Source organism: Phaethon aethereus (assembly GCF_964289735.1).
Source record: "Phaethon aethereus genome assembly, chromosome: 1".
Taxonomy (NCBI): Eukaryota; Metazoa; Chordata; class Aves; order Phaethontiformes; family Phaethontidae; genus Phaethon; species Phaethon aethereus.
The window spans coordinates 34,836,986-34,861,390 of NC_138575.1; the positions used below are offsets into that span (position 1 = coordinate 34,836,986).

At 38.8% G+C, this 24,405-nt stretch overlaps 1 protein-coding gene across 2 annotated transcripts in view; it reads right to left on the minus strand.

Moving 5' to 3' along the window:
* Positions 1–24,405, minus strand: part of NELL2 (neural EGFL like 2) — a 160,870-nt gene that overhangs the window by 41,285 nt on the left and 95,180 nt on the right. For both annotated transcript variants that reach the window (XM_082011705.1, XM_082011706.1), the window contains 2 exons: positions 4,948–5,070; positions 2,297–2,392 (listed from right to left, as the gene is read on the minus strand). In XM_082011705.1, the coding sequence (XP_081867831.1) occupies positions 2,297–2,392; positions 4,948–5,070 (219 nt within the window). The remainder of the gene's footprint in view (positions 1–2,296; positions 2,393–4,947; positions 5,071–24,405) is intronic.

The window sequence follows — 24,405 nt, forward strand, 5'->3', positions numbered from 1 at the left end:
AGTAGAGATGTCTGCCTAGAAAAGATTACATCACCTTTGTAGATAACGTGACTGTTCAAAAAGGGAAGCTTCCATCATAAATTATTTGTAGAATGAATGTCTTGAATCACTTCAAGCCTAATGAGAATTACCTTCAGGAAACTCTGTTGCATCCACTGGGAGTGAATATGTACTGTCTGAAGCTCAGGTTTTCTTTTATGGCTGTATGCAGCACCATTTTTCTGACAATGCAGTCTCAGAACAAACCAGCTTTGCTCTTTATCGTCAGGATAGCTCTTCCATTTGCCACTGATGGTATTTCAGACTGTATGTTTCAAAGCTACGTGCAAGTAGATTACAATCCTACTCTTGCACGCTAATATCCAAATGAGGTGACCAGACTTGTACCCCTGTGGCTGATCTCTAGCATTACTTATTTCAACAGTAAGAAAAAATATGACATGCAGTGGAGGTCCACCAGGACAGAGAGGCTTCTCCTTGCAAAGCTGACCTATGAAACTGGTTTGGGGCTGACAAACTGGCTCCAAATCATAACAACAGTATCACTAACTCTGAGATATCAAGTGAAAACTATCATACTGACCTTATGTTAAGCATTGAGATCAGATATTCAGAAAGACATTCAGATCTGGTCCAAACCTCTGCCTGCCCTTCTATATGTTCTGAAGGGCAGGAAGGACACAAGCAGTTAGGCTAGCAGTCCAGCTGCTTTTGAAGGATATTTGAGGCTGAATGCACTTAAGCTAAGTTAGCTTAAGGTGCCTGAACTTTCTGAACTGGGAACAGAGTGTCCCTGGGTTTCCCTGTAAAGCAGGGAGCAAAGACAGGACTTCCAGGCAATTCAGAAAAGCCAGTATGATCTCCCTTTGACCGTGGCTATTAATATTGACTACACCAGGAGACTAAGGCAAATATGCTTCTGGTTTGCGCACTTCAGATAGGAGTATAAAGCTGGAAATGATGAATGTGGGCCTTGACATTATGCATGTTATATTTAGTTGATAACAGCAGAATGCTGCAAGGAGCATATAAGATAAATATTACTAAAACAAAGTAACTGCTTTAATACTTGAGCATTATCTTAGCACACAATTTGTTCCAAGCAAAAAGACAACACTGTTACATTGAAGAAACCTTGTTATCCTGTACCATGTTATTTGAAGTCTGTGGAACAGTAAGAAATACTTGAACACTTGCTCTTTTGACATTTTTCTAGAAAAAGATCAACAATCAGGATACTGCTTTTCACACAGCATTCCTCTTGTGCATTGGAGCAATACCCACTCGAATATAGAAGAATGAAAACAATCACATTTCTCACCTCTCAAATGGACCAGATAATACAGAATTCAGATCAGCCTGTGTTTTTTATTAAACTGGACATGTTTACAAGTCAGATGAAAGCAATACTTGCTCAAATGACCTCCTTTCCTCTGTTTGGAAGATTTATTGAAGGCAACATAGAACAGCAACAATAGTCAATCATAGGTGGCAGACTGCCCTTTTATTAGGCATATTGAAGACAATTAATCTAACCAAGCTTTCTCCCTTTACCTCCTGGAGGCATGTACGGTTAGAAAGCATTTAAAAATTCTGCAGCAAAAAATAAAGGTGCTGAAACTATTCATTTGAACTTTGAGATTATTTACTTTTTTTTAACTTTGAATTATTTACAGGCACTTGAGATGTTAAGTATTAACATTCTACATACTCTGCTGGGCAATATGATTTGACTAGATCCAAGACTTAAAAAATAAAGTTCTAAACCAAGGCTTTGTGGTACTGCCATCCTCAGGGGTAGCAGGAAGAGAAAGGAATGCCTGTGAAAGGAGGTAAAAGCAGTATGAACACCGAAACCTGCCTTAACACTAAGTCAGAACACTGAGTAAATCAGAAGTCTTCAAATAAGATTGCACAGGAAGGTGGAGTACTGAACCAGTCACAAATTTACAACCCAGAAGTAATCAATTATTGGAATTTATTTCTAGATGTCAGTTTGCCATTTATAGGAGATACCAAAGGACACTTGAGGTGAAAAACAAGTCTATAATAATCTTATTTATTATGAAACATCAAAACCCAAGATGTCTTAATTCATGTTCTCATTTTTGCAGTCCATGTGCTTCTAATTAGAACCGCTGTAATATATTCTCTTGGGAGGCATATAAGAAAAGTAAGTAACTTTTTAGTAGCAGCTTCCTCTTTCAGGGCATACACTTAAATAATCCTTTATTCTTGGATTACCTCAAACATCCTCCTTGGATTACTTTCATCATAAATTCAATTATAATCTTACCCGTTTCACAGCTGGGCCCAGTGAAGCCTTGTGGGCAGGCACACACGTTGGAAGCAATACAGGCTCCTCCGTTCCTACACCCGTCTTTGCAAAATGCTGCAAAATGCAAAATCATAATATATGGGTAACAGAACTACGCTCCAGCAACCACGCAGGTGGCCACAGGCCACTGGCAGGCTGGCACGAAACGCGGTCCCTGTGGCCCTGAGCGCAGCGACTACCTTCTCCTAAGGATAGAGGTCATGAAGAGCTGGTTTATGGCCCCCCTGCCTCACCGACCAGATGGGCTGACAAGCTACAGAAGGAGATTAGAGTAAATCATCTGAAGACAACAGCTCACATATGTGCTCCTTCACATGCACTGGGAAGCGGTGAAAGGCAGCATCTTCCCCAGGAACAGACTCTTCCTAGGGCAGCGCTGGTCTTCTCTGCTGCCCCAATAAAGGTCTGGGCATAACAGGCACAACTGAACACTGAATTGTCTGGCTACCTTCCTCCTTGATTAAGCGATTATACTGAGACAATAAAAACAGTAATTTTGCCTCAAAGGATACTGAAGAAATTAAAACCTTTTACCAATGACAGTTTGAAGCGGATCCCTGGATATGCTCTTTGGTGTGCTGCAATCTGAGAAGCCATGCTCATGTATTCAGGTGCAGCATACTCCAGATACAGTTGTGAATACACGTACGCACTAAAGAGTCCCTTTGCAGCCACAGAAATGCAACCAGCTCTGATAGAAAACATGGCAGCTGTTTAATTGCTCTGCTTGTACCCTCAATATGGAATCAGAAATGCTCTGGTCACAAGAAACTGCAGGTGAAACTAGGCAGATGGAGGTTATCACCAACATAAAGAGTTGCTCCAGGGCACTGGTCTAACCTTGCGCTTGTAACCAGCCACTGGAGATGTCAGGCTTCTCTGCAGCTGCTCTGTGTAAGCACCACTGATGAGGTCTTCAGCTCATCTGAGAGAGAATATCAGTGTTATGCATTGGGGCTTTCCAGCTCTCGGTTTCCAGGCACCAGCCTTGTGGCTTGAGATGCTGGCACAGAGTGAGACATTTAAGCGTGCCGGCGCAGGATGACACGGTGCGCGGGAGCACGGCTGGCAGTAACAGGGCATGAGAAGCTGCTGAAGCCATGGGGACAAGAGGTGCATCCAGGTCTCTCTGAAGGAAGCTGGCATCCAAGCCAGGGCTGCAGAGAAGTACATTTCTCCGACTGGGACACAGCCTCAGAGCCTTCTCCTGCATACTGTCTTTTCAGTACTGAAAAGGGAGGGAGGGAAGCATGCACGTTTCTTTCACAGTGGGGCCAGCTGGCCTCTGAAATGTCAGATCCGCAGTCAGAGCTCTTACCCAGGGAACAGAAAAGCCAAACGCGGTGCTCCAGGCTTATGCACCTTTTCTTTAACAAAGCAATCTCAATTACCTTTTTGTAAGCTGACACACCTCCAGCAGAAGGACTGGGGAATATTCCCAAGCACAGCACAGGATCGAGCTGCGCAGACAGAGGTCTCTTCTGAGAGGAGCAGCCCTGGTTTTGAACATCCTCAGGCTAAGACTTTTTTCCTATTCCCCAGAAGAGGGAATACAGCATAAAAAGGCATATTTGTTGACATCTCTCCTGCTACCCACGTGTTTGACTGGAAGTGGATTAGGCTGCCATGCTTTACAAAGAGCTTGTTTATGTTAGGAATATTTGGAAAAATCATACTGTGACTCAGGTGGAGGAATAACAAGCGCTAAGATCTTAATCAGGCTTAGCAATTAAAGAAATTCTGGGGTGCTTAGCCTTGATAGTACACAGCAGTAGAATGTATCTATTGGATATTGCCAGTGTTAACTCCAGACCCTTAGGTTCTGACACCTAACAGATCAAGAGGACTGAAGCGCAATTTCAAGGAACGTTGGGTATGCTATTGCTGCAGCTAGACCACTTCTGAGCCAGTTCCCCTACAGCGACACTACTTTTATTTTCAAGCATCCTCTAAATCCTATGCTAGGAGCCTGAGGACTTCCAAGGATTTGGGCCCAAGTACCAAGAACCATCTCCTCTGATGTGAAATGCAATGGAAATAAAAGCAGCATTGTATCTCTGCGAAAGTGTCTTTCTAAGACCAGTAATGTAACTTCTAATGTTTGTCAGTGAACAAGAATGTTAGAAAACAAGGCACCACCTCACGTGTAGCAAAAGTTTTGTGCATCTATGTCTACTGCTTTACTCATTTACAATAAAAGGACACAGCATACCAAACAACTTTCAGTTCATCAAGAAAAATAGCAAGTGATTGACTGTGGACAATGTAGATCTCGCAATGTTTGCACAGCTGTAACTGTGTTGGTAACTGTGGGCTTCCTTGAATAGCGTAACATGTTTAGAAACTGTTAATATGACACAGAAATGAAACATAATTACTTCAAATTTTAGCGCATACTATCTATGTATGCATCATCCTCAAAATACCGTGATTTCTGCCAAATGCAAAGTCAGTGTATATCTGCCTATGAAGATCTTCGTAGAGGTGCAAGACCTAAATGTCTAGCCTAGTATTTTGCCTGTCTTCTTCAAGGTACGTAACCAGATTTCTGTCAACTATGACAAAGCATCTCATCCAGTTCAAAGGCCCCGGGGTTTCTAGTGGCTTACCTTTGCAGATGGTACCATTTCCCGTGTAACCCGGCTTGCAGACACAGTTGTGCCCACCCACGGTGTTGAAACAGAGCGCGTTTTCATCACAGTTGTGCTGGTTTGTTATACATTCGTCATGCTCTGAAAAGGGAAATAAGAATGGGAAGGCCCTGAATTTTTAAGACACAACAGAATAAAAGCTTTGTATAGGTTTCCACGTTAAAAAGAGATAAACACAGCAGTAGTTACTGCCAGCAGGTCTACATGAACATGTAACCATGGGATAGCCAGGATATATATTTTTAGCACATACTAGTATGTGATAACTGTGCTGCAGCATAACTCCAGTTGCATTAACAGGAAGCCACCATCATTATACTTTCCATGTGGGCTACAGTGTTCTCATAAACATTTGCCAAAGAGCCAGCTAACATACTGAAAATCCATATGCTAGTTCTACTGCATAATTTATTCTTATGCGGGATTCACAGGGTTTCCTTCAGGAAGCTGACTAATGGTGCAAGGCACAACTCCAAACTGCAAAAGGTACGGCTAGCAGAAGGCAGGACTTCAAAACGTAGTCCATGTTTTCCTTCCCTTCAGTGCATACGCAATGCTTTATTTAGATGAAGTAAGTAACCCAAAACCAGAGCTTGTCCTGCTGTTCAAGGGACATTCAGAGTGTGATGGATGAGGCTCCTCAGTCTGGTGGCTAGACTTAGACATACTGGGAAATACACCTTTTGTGAATAAATGAAAAGTAGAGGCAATATGATTTTTTAAATGCTCTGTTTAATCGGAAACAAAAGAAGTATTGTATAAGTGCTCAGCTTACTGAACGTTTTATTGTTTTCATTTGTGATTTTTAAGAACAGGAAAATGTGATTTCAAACTAAGATGCTCTAAAGTGTCATTTCAAAATGCCACATGAAAGGTTTTAGTATTTCAAAATGCAATGTCTTAGTCTGTAGGCATCAAAATGAAATGTTTCCATCTTCTGGATATATTCCTTGCATTTTCTTTAAATCAACAGTATTCATTTATCCATAAATAATTTCAGACCTCTGACACTTTAATTTCAGGAAAACCAACTGTTTGGGGAACTTAAAGGCACCTAATTTCAATCAGCACACATGGACTAAGCTGCATGTGAGGTTTTCATAGCCATCATTCTGCCCAGGGTTTAGCAAATTTTATTAGTGTGGCATATGCCAGTTCGGGCTGTCTGATGCAACTCTTACTTCTGGAATCAGATGCTCTTTCTTCCCTAGTTTTGGGTATGCCGCACTGCTCTGAATCTTCCCCTTTATAAATAAGCACTGAAGTCTGCACATACCCCACAGAGTTGTCAGGAAAATTAATTTCTTAACATTTGCAAATCACTATGGAAATGTTCAACTTGTTATTTCAATACTGGCCATAAACTGCAGGAGTATAAAACTGGCAGAATGGCACATCATTAATCCATCAGTAGATGTAAATTGTCCTCTAGTAATGGCAAGTACCTGTTGTTTAAAAGGTGGAAAAAATACACCACAATGTAAATAATCAATTTTAAACACTACATAGGTTTAGGGTTTGGGGTTTTGGTTTTTTTTGGTGCGTTTGTTGTTGTTGTTGTTGGGTATTTATTTGGTTTTTTTTTTTAACAACACTAACCTTATACCCCTGTTCGAAACTAGGACTTATGTGTCTCCTGTATTGCCAACAATACTCTCCTCAACCCTCAGCACCAAGGCACCAGCATTTACCGAGCTGAGTTCCCACTGGGTGCCGCAGAGCACAGGCTGCAGGCCCCTGCCCTGAAGCATGAAATTTAATTACTTTGCTCTCAGCATGAATAAGTAAAATTGTTATTGTTCACCAAATGATCCAGCCCCTCTAAAATCCAGTTACAATATTTGACTCCCACCTCCTAACATAGTGAAATCTCTCATGCTGGCTGAAAGAATATTTATGCTAAAGAAGTCCATAAAATAAAGAAAAATGGAAGTCATGACCATGCAAATTAGGTAAAAAGTGTTATCTGTACCATAATAATATTCTGGTTTTCTTAGTTTGTGTTAATATTATGACATTATTTAAATATGGTATGCTACTTAAATATTAAATATATATTATTTTCTCATTTTAAAAGTTTCTATATAACATACAACAGGAAAATAACTATGGAAATGTGAGAAACATTATGCACCCAGCAGGCCAAAATATCTTGCAAAACCATTATAGAATCATAGAATAGTTTGGGTTGGAAGGGACCTTTAGAGGTCATCTTGTCCAACCTTCCTGCAGTGAGCAGGGACATCTTCAACTAGATCAGGTTGCTCAGAGCCCCGTCCAACCTGACCTTGAATGTTTCCAGGGATGGGGCATCTACCACCTCTCTGGGCAGCTTGGTATCTCAGGAAGTAGGGTCTATACAGCAATACATCACACTGGTAAACTCAGCTCAAATCACTGAATTTTGCAAATTAGGTATCATCCTCATTGAGGAAGTGTAGCCATCCACTACATATCTTAGGAATGCAAAAGCATTCCTGGCACGTACAGCAGCCCTTTACTATGGGCAAGAGTATATTAGAGTAAAGCAGATGATCACAGACTGTCACACTAAGAGGAACAGCTCTACGTGCATGGCTGGAGCAGCTCTGAAAGCCCATCAAGACACCCACAGGCAGGGCCAGCCCTGTGACCTCTATGCCAAGCAAACTTGCTATTGGTATTCCAGTACAACAAGGTATTAACCATATGTACAACACCTTGTCGTACCAGAGCCTTGAAAACCATTTGCACAGATGTACGTCCTTCATATAAAAAGATGACTGTCACACTTTGTGCCTTACTAACATTTACTCTCTGGGCTAAGAAAAACTACTGAGTCTTTTAGGATAAATTTTTCTTAAAGTGTATAGTATCAATAAAATTAACTTTCTGTCAGCTAAGTAAGGGAGCTTGGATTCAATGATAATATGCCTGGTTTCGTATTCTACATAAAAACTTCAGTGGTTCTTATCCTCCTGTAAGAAAGTTCTTGAAGGATGCTTGCTAACTTTTCAGGAGGAGGGTTCAGCACATAACCCAAACTGTCAAAACAGCCAGCACTTCTACTTCTGTGTTTATCTGCTCAGACTTCAGATCTATTTTTATCTAAATCAAATATTAGCAACTCATGAAAAATTTATGGGCCTGATAAATGATTCTTGGATTGAAGTTTACCTGTCATTTTCAGGAGGAAAATGTCTCAGAGTAAAAGGAAATTTTGTGATTCAATTAAAGGAGCAGAGATTTTAAAATGATGAGAATGGGAAAAATCAGCAAAAAATAATCAGAAAGTTTTACATTCCATCTAGATTGTTGCCCTGTACCATCTGAGCTTAGGTTCAATAACACAATTAAAACCATTTAAACATAGTACTTCTTCATATTCCTTCTTACAGTGGCACCTAAGGAGCAGTTAGCCTACACTGCAGGACATGCTCCTTTACGGACTGATTACACGTGGTTAAACTACACTGGAAAAAATCCTGTACATAAAGCATCTTACTATGTTCACTCTTCCAGCACATGGCATGCTATCCACACCAATTTAAAGAGACCATCAGAGACAGCTTCTTCCAGATTCTCTATTAATAACAAGGCAGACTGTCCAGCTTTATTAAAGATAGAAATACTTATTTGTAATAAAAAGGGTGGTGCTCTGTTGATAATTTTTCATTAATTCATGCTTATCACTTTGGTTCCTTTTTTTAATCAAACACTTGGAAAGTCACCGTAAATAAGGAGGATGTTGCAGAGACTGAGTTCAGCAATCTTAAATATCAAAACAGGAAATGTAGAAGCAGATAGGACCATGCATTTCAAAGAAGCAAAAAAGCAATTTATAAAAGACTCATTTAAAAAGAATAATTAATATGGCTTTTAAGTTCAAAAACCAGTATAAAAACATTGTTTGCATTATTTAGAAATGTCAGTACTGCCCAGATATATTTCTGATGCTGCAAGAAGCAACACCGAGGCCATTTATTTCAAGCATCTTTAGAAATCATGTGACACACATTTAACAAAATTTCTATACATATTTTGCTGCACACTGAAATGAACATGAGGACAGGCCAGGTACAACAGAGGCAAAGAAATAAAAATTACTTTTGCAGAGAAATTTTAATGATTAACAAACCTGAATTTCCATAAGCATTTTCTATAAAGACCAAATGCATTGGTTTCAATGATTACTTCTAAAGCTTTATTATCTAATATATCTAAATTCCATTTTGCACTGGCCAGGACTCTATGCTCAACAGTGTTAAAATTCATAAAATCTATGTTCTGGGAAACAACTAAAGTCTTAAATATAGTATTTGTATTGACTAAACTATCTGTGGAATGAGCTCTTTCTAGATAGAAGAAAATTTTCAACTCCAAAATTTGCTATTGCTCCATGGTAATAACAATCGTATAACAATAGTAACAGTGTGTATGAATGTTCCATTAAGTAGTTCTTCTGACACAGCCAAATTAGAGATGCAAAAAATTGTAAGATGATGCAATTAATTCACTTATGCAAATTTGGTTGTGCAGCAAATAGATTATACACACACACAAATATATATATACACATATGTACATAAATATTTATGGACATACAGTAAGGGTGAGGTACTTTATTTTACTTTGGTTCATTTTCAAATACGACTCCAGAATATTCCATATGGTTTGCTTGACAAAAATGTTGTTACTTCAGATGAATATCTAGGGTGAAGTACTGCATCCTAGAGAGAGAGATTGCTGGCATAAACTGATCAGGACCCACTAGATCCTGTGATGTATGTCAATGCAACGACAGCTGGGGATCTGTCTTACCAAGTTTATTATCTGTGTAGAGATTCTTGCAGAGCTTCCTAAAATTTGACATGCTGTCCACAAGGTATGTCACCTGCCTCCTCTTCATTGTCCCAGCACTATGCAATACCAGCCCCTATCTTTCCTACTGTGTATTTCATGATTAAAAATAAACCAAAAATCTGTATAGCATTTCCTATTTGCATACTGCAAGCCTTCCCAATATTCGCCTCGTGCATCCAAAGTCTGCAAACATCTAAGAAAAAGAATAAAGAAACAGAATGCAATTCAACAGCAAAAAGGAATGATGACTGAGTTGCATCCCTTACTTATGTGTAAAGGATATTATGCTGGCAGTTTTCCTTAACCATCCCTTACTAACATTGGAAAAGCTGAGATCACACTTAAGGCACAGAAATGCGTAAGAGTTACCAAAAACATAAATAAAATATGGCCCACCAATTGTAATCATGTAACACAATGCAACAATTTCTGAGTGAGGAACTTATGGACCACAATTAAATTAAAATAATTTAAATAAAGAGACTATATTAGGTATGTTCTCCTTTTGATGCCTCTTCATTCTTGAACTCAAATTACTTTTGACCTCCTGCCTCCTTCCCATTGATTTGGTATAGATATACAGAGCCATGGTGACCAGCTGGCCATCTGAGGTGGCAGTGACAACAGTCACAGCAGCGACAATAGATAAGAGTTACCTGAATTATCAATAGCCAACACAACTTAAATGCCCACTTACAGTTTATCTCCATTACAAGCTTTTTTCCCCTCATATAGTTCATGTACAAGAAAAAAAATCAGTAGTAATTATAAGGGTGGTTTGGAAGACTTATTCCATTAAGATCATTTGGGAAATGACAGATGGTTAATTTCTTTAAGACTTCATATTAACTAGTTTAAACTCTAATTGCCAGGGTTACTTAAAGTCTCAGTATATGCACACTATTTTCAAAGAGCAAATGCTGTAAATTTATTGACGATTATGCTATGTTTTCCATATATTTATGTTAATTTTTTGTATTGAAAATCCCCAATTTTTCTGTAGGTATTCCTTAACTCAAATGCAAAATGGAACCCATGCTTTTACCCTTAGTTAATGCTGAAGTCATTAATCATTAATTAATGATCACCAGCAGCTGTCCTCAGTTCAAAGCTGAGGTTATGAACAGCCAGGTCTCCCTACAATAATCTATTCACTGCTAATCCTGTTACTTGATTGATTTTCACCCTCATCCACTCCCATATATCCATGTTGCTCTTGGTCCTCATTTTCTAATTCTTTCTTCAGTGCAGCCATAAACAACAATTTCTGTTGATCTAGGTCCAGAATTTTCCCACGTCTTTTCTCTTAATTATGTTGATAATAAAAATAGCTCTGGCATGTTCATGTTCATTTTCAAGGTCTGTTTAGAGACCATCCAGCTTTCTGAAATGCTGTTTCTGTCTGTAATTACTTAGCCCATTGTTGTTCTTCAGGGAGAAAGCTGCCATTGTGTCATCTAGATGTCTACTTCTCTCTTTTATCTATCAGCTTGTTTACTTATTCTATATTTGGTGTTGATATGATAGGAAGGAAAAACAAAAAAAAATGTAATGAAGTTTTTCTTGGGAAGAAAATCCACTTGGGGATACAGCCAACATCCAGTGTTCCTTTTCATATCCATTATGAGAAAACTCCAGGACTGCTGGAGTTAGTTTTATATATATATACATATATGAAAAAAATCTTAGTTATACTCCTAGGAAGATATAACAGGGAATTTGTATTACTGGCAATTATTGACACAGGATTAAAAGCAGCTGAAAAAAGACTTGATCAAGAGAAGGCATTACCAGAAACAAGCACTCACTCTCCTTGCATCTGCCTGTGAGCCAAGGAGGGCTTTGGAGAAAGCTCCAAGGTGGCTATAGCTCTGACGAGACTTGAGACAGGTATGGACTGAGCTGGACTTTTGGAACTAGTATATTTTTTTTCACAAAAAGAGAAATGCTGACACTGAATGTGATGATGAAATCCATCCCTAAAATACCTCCCACTTCCAATCATTTAGTTTTTTTCTCTCTAGGAGAATCAAAACTTTTAATGTGTGCCGTGTTCTTTACAAATGTGGAGAACACAAGATTCTCAAAAAACCTCTAGAGAAATACTTCATATTTATAGGAAAATAACTTCCAAAAATACGGGACATTCTAATCCTAGTAAACACTATTTTTTTTAAAACAAATTCTAATATTTTCAATTTTGTGTTTTATTTCACAACAGACTTTCATCTAAAGAAAACTATTTCACACACCACAGCCTGCAAGAGGTATATACTTTTTTCCCTATGCTCTTACTTTGACTTTAAGACTTTGCACAAAAGCTCTTTTCTTTATTTTTTGGTTATTCCTGTTCTGTGTTTTCCTCCTACACTGAAGGAATACGTAACTTTTAGCTGTAAGTTCTTTTGAATTATCCGCTAGGAATCCCAAATTCTGTAGCTCTAATAATGGATTTTATGGCTTTATACAGGGTATGCTCTCCCCCAGGACTCAGCTTGAAAAGCCTAACACGAGCTGAATGTCAACCAGTCCACCCCTCCTGTGGTATTGGTACACCAAGAAGTCCATGCCAAGATCTCCTGGAACTCAGGGAAAACAAAGATATTCTTTGTCTCAGCCACAACAGACAGACAAGTTAACGGGTAAAAGACATATTTCAAGGCAGGCATACCGTTACTCCCTCCATCTCCCTCTACAGCTCTTCAGCAAATCATTTAACCTTTCTTAACCTACCTAAGTTTCATCATCTTCAAAATGTGTGTTGTAATTGTCCAATTTCATGGAACGAGACATATTTTTGCAAAATACTCACACTCCTCTCGTGGAGGTATCTATTGTAATATTAATCAGTGTTACTTCATGTAACATTCTGTGCATTTTTACACTTTTCAACCAGTTAGGCAGAGGAAATATATTGAAGAATATTTGGTATGACAACTAAAGTTAAAAAAGCTTTACTTTATCTCCACTGTCCTTCATGTCTGCCATCTTCTATACTGCTTCTTGAACAGAGAAGTTTAAGGGAAGAATTTTCTAAAGCACTTAGCATACGCCTAACTGTTTCCCCTAAAGGAAAATCTGCAACTCCCATGGATTTCAGTGGCAGGACTATAATGCAAATGCAAAATTATTTTGAAAATCCCACCTTAAGAGATTTCAGTCTAGCCATAAGATCTGTGACCTTGTCACCCACTTCTTTCTTGCCTTAATTCAAACTGATCTCTTAATATTTTGCTTCTTTTATGACTGACATTTTAAAATAAGGTTTCTATCTTTCAAAAGGTATTTCATCATTTAGACTTTCTTCATAATTTTTTTTTTTTTTTTTTAATCTAGCCAGATGCATTAGTTGTTCCTAGGTAAATCTTTTTAAATTCCAACTTGTATAGTACACGGAACCTCCCAGGCACTTATGATAAACCAATACTTTCAAAATCTATTATGTTGTCAAAAGTGACAATGATAGCAAATTCAACATCTATAGTAGTGCTCCCTACTTTATTACTAGTAGAACAGCCAGACAAGAGCTGTAAATATCCTACTCCAATTTCCTCAGCCAACTGAAAAATGTTTCTTTTACTACTTCTCCTAATGCCAACCATTTTAATTTACTGTTTCCTTACTAAAAGGCTCCGTGTTATACAAGTCTGACACCAGCAACAGATACATGTATTGGATATTTGGCCTCCATCCTACACATACTTCTGTTATACAAAGAAAGCAGGGAAGTGGCTCTCCGAGTGCTCCTGAGGCTCCTAACTTACTGCCTGTTCTCCTGTTTCACTAGTAACAACTTACAGACCACCAGCATCACCAGGGGCCTTCACAAAAACGCCTCTGAGCGATGCTGTTTTCCAGTTAACAGAAAGATGGATATAAAACAGGACAGGAAAAAGATGTCCCAGCAATCAAGTGCTGGCCAAAGTTTGTCTGGTAAACTATAGACGTACTCAAAGCTCTCTGGAAACAGCTGGTGCCCCCACTTCTGTTCTTTTTGGGATAGCATTGTGACTAAACTTTGCCAACTCGTTCCAACTGTAAACCACAGTTACACCACAGCACCACTACCGTTATCAAGGACAGTGCTTGTCAGGTGAAGAAAACGAGAGGTACCACAGTGGTGGATGAAATGCTGCTGTTGCTTTGATCCTGCTCTAGTCCACAGGAATCTGGAGCAACTTACCTAACCATAAATACTAGGAAACAAATAATTTTTCTGTCCTCTTATGCAGCAGGGAGATTTCTTAATGCATGAGATGGTTCCTCTTATTTCCCTGGTGGTACTGTGGTACAGGCACTCAGATGACTCACTAGATATCAAGTAGAACAGTACTATTTTTGATAAGGCAACTGTAGCGCTTGAGCTCTATGGGGAGAGGAGGCCTTCCTTCAGTGTTGCTCACCTGAGCAGCACAGCACAGCCATGGAGACGCAATGAAACGCTTTCATCTTCCTTTCCTGCGATGGTCTGAAACTTGACACTGGCTAACTTAGTTTTTTCATGGGTAGGTTTTCTAGCCCACACTGTGCTTTAGTTGCCACAGTTCAACTGCTAAAGAAAATCGAGCTTACAAATAATTATTTCTTTACTTATATATATGGATACTTACGTGCATTTTATATTGATAAATAAACATTTGCATAAGCTTATACTAGCAAACTTTACATATCTGAAAAATTCTGCCATCAAATCTGCTGTCCTACTTAAGAACACCATGAATTGCTCTAATAAGCAGAACCACGGATGACATGAAGTCTCCAGCATTGTTCAGGTCTCAAATACCCAAAATATGAATTAGAATCAAACCACAGAGGTAATAAAAAAGGAAACCTTGACCAGATAGATACTTCATTTTCCTAATACTACTGTCATCCCAGGATGACTTCACCTTGTAATCATACTTCCTTTTTATGTATCCTCTTTGGAAAAGTGAGGATTCAAGTTGAGATGCTGTGAACAACTTCAAACTAAGATGAAGCCAACTCTATGGAAGGTGTACTAAGTGAATAAATATGGGATAGTCAAAACAAATTGGAATATCCATTCAGGCTAGCACTGACCACAATCTCTGTTTACCTCCCAAGCATTAAAATAATGTAGACAGAAGTTAAGTTTAATTCTACATCCATTTCCACCTTCGAAAGAGCTAGGAACAACGTAATCAACTATTCTTAACAAGCATGTGCTCACTTCAAATTTATTAAAAACACAGAAAAATAATTAGAAGGCATTACTCTTGATGGACACCCACCTTTCCAGAAATCACTCCTCTTATCTTGAAAAGAACTGGCCATTTATGACCACTTTGAACAGTGTGAAACCTTTATCTTCCATTTTTTAAATGCACCGTCATTAAAAGGTTCTACTACAGTTCTCCAAACCCTGAACATCAAAGTTAACACTGTGTGACAGCTGGTATGTTCCAAACTCATCACATTTAGTGGTCTGTAACAGGGTAAGTGACACAATTACCTGCTGTAATTACTGTTGCTGACAATATATTTTCCCTGGTGATTGGTCTGTGTGACTCAGAGCTGCTTATCTTTGTCAGTCCAGTCCAAATCTCCATTTCCATGTGACTTGGACATTAACTTAGGAAGTATTTACAAATTAGTTCCAATATCTGCCAAGACACATATTTGGGATAGTATAAATTCATCTTTTATTGCATGATTAAATAGCTTACCACTCTAATGTTATTTTGCATTAGGAAATAAGTATTCACAATGCAATTCTGTTCCCCATGTAAATAAAATACTCATTTCTTTTATTAATATATTGGAAGGGAAACACTCTGAAACAGGTAAATGAAATGAAGGCATAAAATGCAAATAAATAAGTACACTGACATTTTCAAAAAATGTTCCTTCTCAAAGCAAAACATGAGGTTAAAAAAATAAGTGATAAAACATCAAGATACTTAATTCTCATTGCCTTTGCGTGACAATTTTAAAGAACAATTTTAAAGACAACAGTGACTTTTGATTTAGAGCAGTGTGAGTTACAGACCAATCAAGCTAACTGACCGCAAGAGTTTCCCTGGAATACCTTTCATTTTTAAAATACAAAATAGTTACAATTCCTTGCACCATTTCTCCAAAGAAAACACTTATGATTATGTGAAAAGACTGCAGAATATAACAAAAGTAGGATACAGATACAGTCTTTTTAAGATGATTTGGAAGCTTGTCAGAATGAAAAAATACTCCTACAAGAACTCCTACAAACCATTTAGGTAGAGCAGCCTCCTATTTCATTGCTGAGCTTTGCTGACAGAGCTCTTGGTTCTCAAGAGAAACACCAAGATTTTGAAAGTTTTTTGTTATTTGATGAAGAGGGCCTCAATTTTTGCAAATCTGACTACATAAATTGTAAAGGGGGCTGATTTCAAGAAAGTAAGTTGATTACCATTTCTGAATTAAGTTCTATTTTCAGTTTTCTAGTTCAGTCTTGAAGATGCCTCGAAACCACTACCATTTACTTAAAAAATAAAAAAGACAAGACAGAAGAGTTCTGTATATTGAGAATGTCCTCAGGAAAAATATCAAGTGTTTTTTATAGACACAGTGCTTTCAGAAACATTGCCTCACTATATGTAACTTCACTAACAAAAGTGAAATTTCACCTGTTGTAGTTGAACCCGGCAGGTACGTAAAACAACTACACAGCCATTACCTCACTCTCCTGCCCCCAGCAGGATGGGGAAGAGAATCAGAAAGAGGGTAGAACTCGTGGGTTCACGTAAAGACAGTCTAATAGGACAGGAAAAAAAAAAAAAATCATGATAAAAGAGTATACAAGTGACGCACAATTGCTCACCACCCGCTGACTGATGCCCAGTTAGTTCCCGACCCACGGCACCTCCTTGGCCAACTCCCCAAGTTTATATGCTGAGCATGACATCATATGGTATGGAATATCACTTTGGCCAGTTGGGGTCATCTGTCCTGGCTGTGCCCCCTCCCAGCATCCCACGCACCCCCAGCCTTCTCGCTGGCAGGCCAGAGCACAGAAAGCTGAAAAGTCCTTTACTGCTTAGCAACAACTAAAAACCTCAGTGTGTTATCAACATTATTTTCATCCCAAAACACAGAGCTATACCAGCTATGAGGAAGAAAATTAACTGTATCCCAGCTGAAACCAGGACATCACCCAAGAACCTTAGGATTATGTTGTACAGGAGTACAGCGTAGACAGCAACGCTTCCCCTTTTATCAACGTGACTTTTCAAATCAATGGTGATGATTTGGCCAGTCTTCCTTGGGGCATCAGCAGAACAAAACCCTAAGGATGGGTTCCAATATACTTTCTCAGTAGGTGGTATTTGTTCCTTCTGGCTGGCCCACTCTTTCTGACTGCTGTAGAGAGATCCTGCCAATCACCCTGTCTTCTTTATTCATTTAGATGAGCTGGCAAACACAGAAAGAACAGCTTTGGGAACTGAAACTAGTTTTAGACAGAATTAGAAGGGCAGAAAAAACGTGAGTTTAGGTTCTTACAGCCTGGCTGCAGAATCATCAGTACATTTCAGTGTGAATCTGAAGTTACATGCAGAACTGAAAATATAAGCCTTTCTTTGGGATTACACATAGGAACACAGACACCGGATGAGTCAGTGAGGTGGATAAGCCCAATATGTTTACTTTGCACACCAACGCATTTCAGGGTAGATTTCAGCATAATTCTATGTGCAAAGAAGGACTAGCAAGGACCCAACTCCTGCTGTCATCGAGGGGTCTGTAAGACAAGGAAGGCCACTACTCAAGCACATGGCTGGAAGAGGGGGTTGTAACCCAAAAGTCTATTGCTGAATGATTCTGGCTGTAAAAATGAATTTCTAATTTGAAGAAGCAGTTTGATGCAGCAAAGTATATCTGGTTTTGTCGCTCAAGAATCATCAGTCTGAAAGACTGACAAAAGGAAGTAATGTTGGTAAAGACTTATCTCAGAGACAAATCTAGGAAGGATTTGTCAAAGAAGATGCCAAACACTAAATTATAACGACTGACAGTATAAAACATAAGGAAACAGTCTGCCATTTAGCATAAAGCAGGTTAATCTCTTATAAACATTACATGAAAAACAAAGGACATTTCTAAGTTGTTTCAGGAGTCACTCGTTACCAGACATGCCATGTAGCATGCAGTGAGAATCAGATTGTAAAGAGTTAAGAGTTTCCATGTTCACAGATTGTTTGAACAGAAATAATTCAGGGACACATACCTGTCCAAACAGGAAACTTCCATATTCATTCAAAGAAAAACTTGCAGCTATAATATTAAAAGAAAAGGCTTCTGAAGCCCTGCATAAAATTCAAAAATGTTATGTCCCCTCTTACGAGTCCAGACAGACAGTTACCTTTTTTACCCTCTGCCTTTTCTTACAAATGTGTTATCTTAAGACTGGAAATGTTTTTCAACAGTAGAATGCCCACAGACTGACAGACATTATACCCATATTCTGCCAGCTGTATCTACTCCCCTCAAAACCTGGCTAATTTATATGATGGCTATAGTCACCTTGATTTTACTGTGAATGTATAGAAAGCTGCTGTCTTCAATATAGCATGACCACATAACCTTAAATAACTCCACTTCTCCTCTTTTAAAAATTGTCTTGCTTCATACAGTAGCTCCAGTCTCTCACTGACCTTGGCTGGAATCCCTCTGAGAACAGGCTATGCTCTCCCGGCATGAAGCAATCACCAGCTGGCTCAGACACGATAGATGTGAGCTATCCAACTTCCTTCGCTTCTGGCTCGCTCAATGAGACAGCAGCAGTTTCCCATCTCCTGAGGCACAAAGATCCTTATAACTTCAAAGAAACTGTCCTCAAGGCTACCTACTGTGTTTCCTGATCTTTGCAGTCTATCTTTCACAGTCTGTGATCATCCACAGAAGGATGGGCCTGGGGAAGTCCAGCTGTGAAGGGATGTCATGTTGTGGTTAATTAATACTGGCCATCCTCTCCCTACCATCATCTTAATTCCCACAGTCCACAACTAGCACCCAGTACTGGGATGAACAGATGAAGAAGTTTTGACCAGACAAAACCCCGTGTACTCTTCAGTCTCGTTTACTTAAACTCTTCCAAAGAAAAACTGCAGCTGTTTGGTGGTGAGTAATTCTGGGTTCTGCTCCAGATTAAGGTACCTAAATTCAGGTGTCTACATGTGTGTTACTGGGCAGGATTCCATTGCATAAACACATGCCTTGCTAAAAAGTCACATCTAGCTTGGCACTTCATGGGTATCCAAGACATCAGCAAAGGTTGTAACCTAAGGCTCTACAGGAAGACTGTAACAACAGTTGGAAAGAAAGTGGAACACACCATAGCATCTGAAAAGGCACTGGACCTATAACTGGGCAACCAGATCTTGCTATAGACATCTAAGTTCCCATTTCAGTCAGCGTAACCTACAGAATTCAACAAGTGTAAAATAGATACCTAAAATTGGATTGAGTTGCCCACACATAAGGGCCTCAAACCCATGGAAAGAGGTAACTTACTCTGCTTGAATTCAGCTGTCACTCAAAAGTGCAAGACCTGCAAGGTAGGTCTTATGTCAGATCTGCTAATCCCATGATGATGACTGTCTAGAACCTGTAAATGGACAACTGAGTTGGGTCCAGCTGAATCCTTGACCTCTGTTGATTACAGTGTGAGTTTAGATGAAGACGTACATTTGGCTGTCTTAACTGTAAACTGAATTCTACCTCCTGTGTCAACTTCAGTAAAATTCTAACATGTAGAGCCAATGTAATTAGCTATGGAAATGAACAATTAATTCAGTGCTGTATGGTTTGTTAGATTGTCTATTTTTACAAAATAATCTGTTAATTTTGCTATACCTCTACATCTCTAATTTCCAATCACATTGTACTGACACAGCACACAGCTGCACTGCAGAACTGTGGAGGGATGCTGGGTTCTTAGAAGCTGCCGAGGGATTCATAAAACTGAGAAATGGCAGTACGCTGGATGTCTGTGAGATAAATATTAAGCAATGTTAATGTTTGAAAATATTGTCATTTCAGAATGTTACATGAAAGAAAGATCTCACAGGAGGGGATGCGGAGAAAGAAATGCTGATCTCTTCTTCATGGTATCTAGTGATAGGGGGCATGGGAATGGTTCAAAGCTGTGCCGGGGGAAGTTTAGACTGGCCATTAGGAAGCATTTCATTACCAAGGGGGTGCTCAAACACTGGAACAGGCTTCCTAGAGATGTGGTTGATGTCCCAAGCCTGTCAATGTTTAAGAGGCATTTGGACAATGCCCTTAACAACATGCTTTAGCTTTGGCCCTGAAGTGGCTAGGCAGTTGGACTAGATGATCATTTTATGTCCCTTCTAACTGAAATAGTTTATTCTTTTATCTTATCTTATCTTCACTCTTCTGAATTACTGCTTCAAACTAAGTATGTTCTCAAGTTGACACCTATACCTCCTTTTATATATTGAAAAATTCCTCATCACCCTAAGAATGCAAAATATATTCCTTGTAAAACAAAATAATCAATTCTGATGTCTGCTTCTGCAGAAAGACACTTTTTAAACAGTATACAGAAACTGTAGAAATGCAAAATAGTTAGAGACTTGCTTTTGATAGAATACCTTTTACCATCCTCTATTCCTAAAGCAAATAGAGAATCCATCTCTATAACGCATTGATAATAGATATAGATATACATATAGAAATAGATATGCACACATGTACCAAATAAACCAAATATACATATATTTGGTAAAATAATGATTTCTGTAAGAGAATTAAGCATCCAATACTGAACATCATACATTTGTATCTTTGTCAAGGGAATACATTTTCTGTTTATCAACTCAAATCATATTCTACCAAAGACCCTTTAAAAATGTGTTGGATTTTGATCAGCTGAGAAATCAATCCTGATATAATTGCATAGCCAGATGGACAGTTGTCATGAACTGGTTCAGTAACCAAGGAGGAAATGGGACCTAAAAAGTATCCTCTAGGAAGAAAAAAGGTCTCAGTCCAAGTTAAAACAGCCTCCAAACTAAGCTGTCAACGATAAACCTATTCAATCAAAATAAAGCATAAATGAGTTCTGTTGTATAAAGTATAGCAGATATATAAAAATTACTTGTGTTTTTATCTTAGTAACATGGTCGCATAGCAACAAGCTGAGTCTGAATGATCATTCCTTTATTAGCTTTGTGAATTATCTTACAGCTAGAAAGTGGATATTGGAGAGGATTTATCCTGAAAGAGGATTGAGAGCTTCATGTTGGCTGACATGCTATAAAGCAGAATGGAAACTGGGCCAAGTAGTGGAAGTCAGAATCAAATAGGTTTTGAGTTCAAAATGCTCTGTGCATACAAGCTGACTTCTAGAGTTTTTATTTCTAACAGCAACCCTGACAGTATATCTGGACACCACTGCCTCAGTGGAGTTTGGATTACACTGTGTGATAATGCATGTGCATGCATACTACTTCTAATATAACTGGGGAGGGGGGATCACCAAAATCAGAGATGGAAAAGACAGATGGTTCATCTTGCCGACATCATTATAAATCCAGAACTGCATGTTTTCTCTGGTGGTTTGCTGAATAAAACATTTCCTTACTCAAGCCATAGTATGTCACTCCAGTGATGTTACAAGCCCCTGTCAGGATGCTTGTTTATTGCTCTGTCCCTTGCACCATACCGTGCAATTATTCCGTCTTTATTTAACCACAGTCAATGAGCTCAGCTGTTGTACAAGGTGCAGAACTTGAGGAAAACTTGCAATGTTGCTGAATTCATCAAAATAAGTCAAGGGAAATAAATGGGAAGAAATTAGCTTTTTTATTGTCATCATGTCTCACATTACTGTATTTACAAGTAACAAAGCTGGTATACTATAAGCATATGACTAATCTGAGGTCACAGACTTTTTTTAACTCCTTTGCAGTAGTGAAGGATAAAGGGTATAGAGCAGTGCTGAAAAAAGTTGCATCTTGTGGACATATTTAGTCACTTACTAAAATGTGGCCTCATTTACCAATGTACTAAGCATTATCAGCTCTTACTATCTTCAGGATGACTTGTGGATGCTCTTGTGTATCTGAAAAGCAGGCCAATTTTATACTGTTAATTAACTGAGGGCACACATGCAGCTTTAAACACAGAAGCTGGATGACTTAATTCAATTCTGGATTACATCAGTCTTAGAGGAGCTTTCCTCCATGGAAACCCAGGCAACTATACAACTCTTAGAAGAGGTTGGTACAGGTGCTAAAACAGAGCCCACATTCCTTGTATGTAAGCTAGATTTTATTCTTCATTTTAAGTAAGGAGAGGCATTCCCTTTCAATTCTCAGAACTCATTTGTGGGATCTGAAATGTACAGTTGGAACAAAAATAACAAGTAATACATTATATTGTAAAATACCCACACTTCACAGCTAGCTGGAGTCTCCTACCAACATATACTGATGCAAACCTGTTTCCTGCCCCATGTCAGAACCCATCAATGAACTTTTCATGAATATCTGGAAGGAGTGTATTGCAAGTCTGGAATTTTTCCTGACCTGTGTCCTAAGGATTAAAGATGGATTTTACCTTCAGCATCCTCACAAGCAATTCAACAAAATTTTTTTCTCAAGTATCCCTGCCATTAAATGTCACTTCTGCTGCACAGTATAGGAAAAAGAGGAGATTTCTCAGATTGTTGATGTCCCAAACAATTGATGGATTTACAAGCCAAAAATAAACCAGTGAAATCTGTGCAGAAGCCCACAGGCAGATGCACTTTTATGAACTTGAGTTTCTAGATGCCAGGAGGAATCATTCATCCAAAGTGTGTCAGAGTACTATGTTAATAAAAAAAACATGTGACTGGAGTATATTCCTCCCTCAAAAATATCTGTATCTTGCAAGAAGCAGAGGGTAACAACTGGGCAGCCAGAAAAACCCCTGATAATATGGGGAACTGAATCATAAACAGTACTTGAGCTGTGTTTTTTCAACAAAATCACAAGGTCCCTGTTACTGGCATTTCAAGTCCATCCAGATACCAGACTGGTGGTTCCCAGAGTGGGGGCATCAGCACTGGGGGGATAAGGATGGGCTCCATTAGTATTGCAAAGATGCTGCCTCTGTTTCCTCATAAGCATCCTCAGAAGACTTACATTGTATTAATGCATTAATCCTGCATTATTGAAGGAAAAGGAGGCAAGACCCAACCTTTGGCTATGCACTATACCAAAAAAGCCCAGATGTGAGTTTATTTCCTAGCTGACAGGATAATAAAGCTGGGCACTGGCACATACGAATCAGATTTTTTTTTATCAGACGTACACAACTAATACTGAGACTTCCAAAGATGGGAAGAGAAGAGAAAGAAGCCTCTAAATGTAACTCCAATTTCTACTGAGGACTGTAACTATACTTTTAACACTTCATGTTCAAAAGCAGTGGAGGAAGTTTGGCAGTAATAAAAGAAAAGAGTCATCTACTCTCTGGAGAACATCCATCTGCCTGTCATCTCCTGACCCAGCACCAGCATGGAGATAGAAGTATTCCAGAGATGTTTCTTTAAAATCCTTCTTCATACGCACACGCACAAATACATACTCAAAAACCCTACCATGTACCAATGCTTAGCAAAATACCAAACCAACAGGTATCTTTCTTAAGTGGGGACATCGCCCGTGGCATTAGCTGAAATCCAAGAAGATGCGTAGGTTGTTTATAAGCCACAGCTATTTACAACAATGGAACCAAACAGGAGGGCTTAGGAAGGACTCAGGTTTGATTGCTGTGGGCAAAGCAAATGCAAATTAAATCACAATGATGTGGTGTGTCAGAAAACCAAAATGAGAAAACATTAATGGCTGCATGGGAAAAAAAGCACAAAGGTAAGTGAGATAGTATAAGACGCATGGGCACTGAACAGGCTATATGTAACAATCTCTTTTCTATACATTACGTTGAGGTAAATTTGTTTCAAAGTCATCCCACAACATCATTAAAGAGAAGAGAATATGGGTCAGATGTAAAATATTAATGTCGAAAACTACTGGCCACTGATCTGCAGGGGTGCAGGCCTTTTCCCTACTTTTTCCTCTTTACTACTGACATCCCCCAAGTAATTATTAAATAGTATTGTTATCATCATTCCTACTTTTTGCACATTCATCACCATTATATAGCTAAATCTGTATTTTTCTACTTAAATCTTTCCCATATGTCAAGTCAATCTCCCCAGGCCCTTAATTATTTTAATTCTGGTCTTGGAATTCCTTCCAATTTGCAATAGATTTGTGATTTAATTTGATTTGAAAAATATGCAGAGCTGCCAGTATTCCAAAGAATTAACATTTCAGGTGTCACTCAACTTGCTACCACCATGCTTCTTGGTAATTTATGCAGAAACAATTATTAGGCTTCAGTTTACTGTGAGAGGCTACTGCAGAAAAAAAAAAAAAAGCTGCTGAATGCATTGACAGCATTTTGGGAAAAATGTTATTAGAAAAATCTCTGAGACTCATAAAAGACTTAGATATGCGGGGGTGAAGGTGGCGGAAGGCCTAGCAAGGTCCAGCTGGA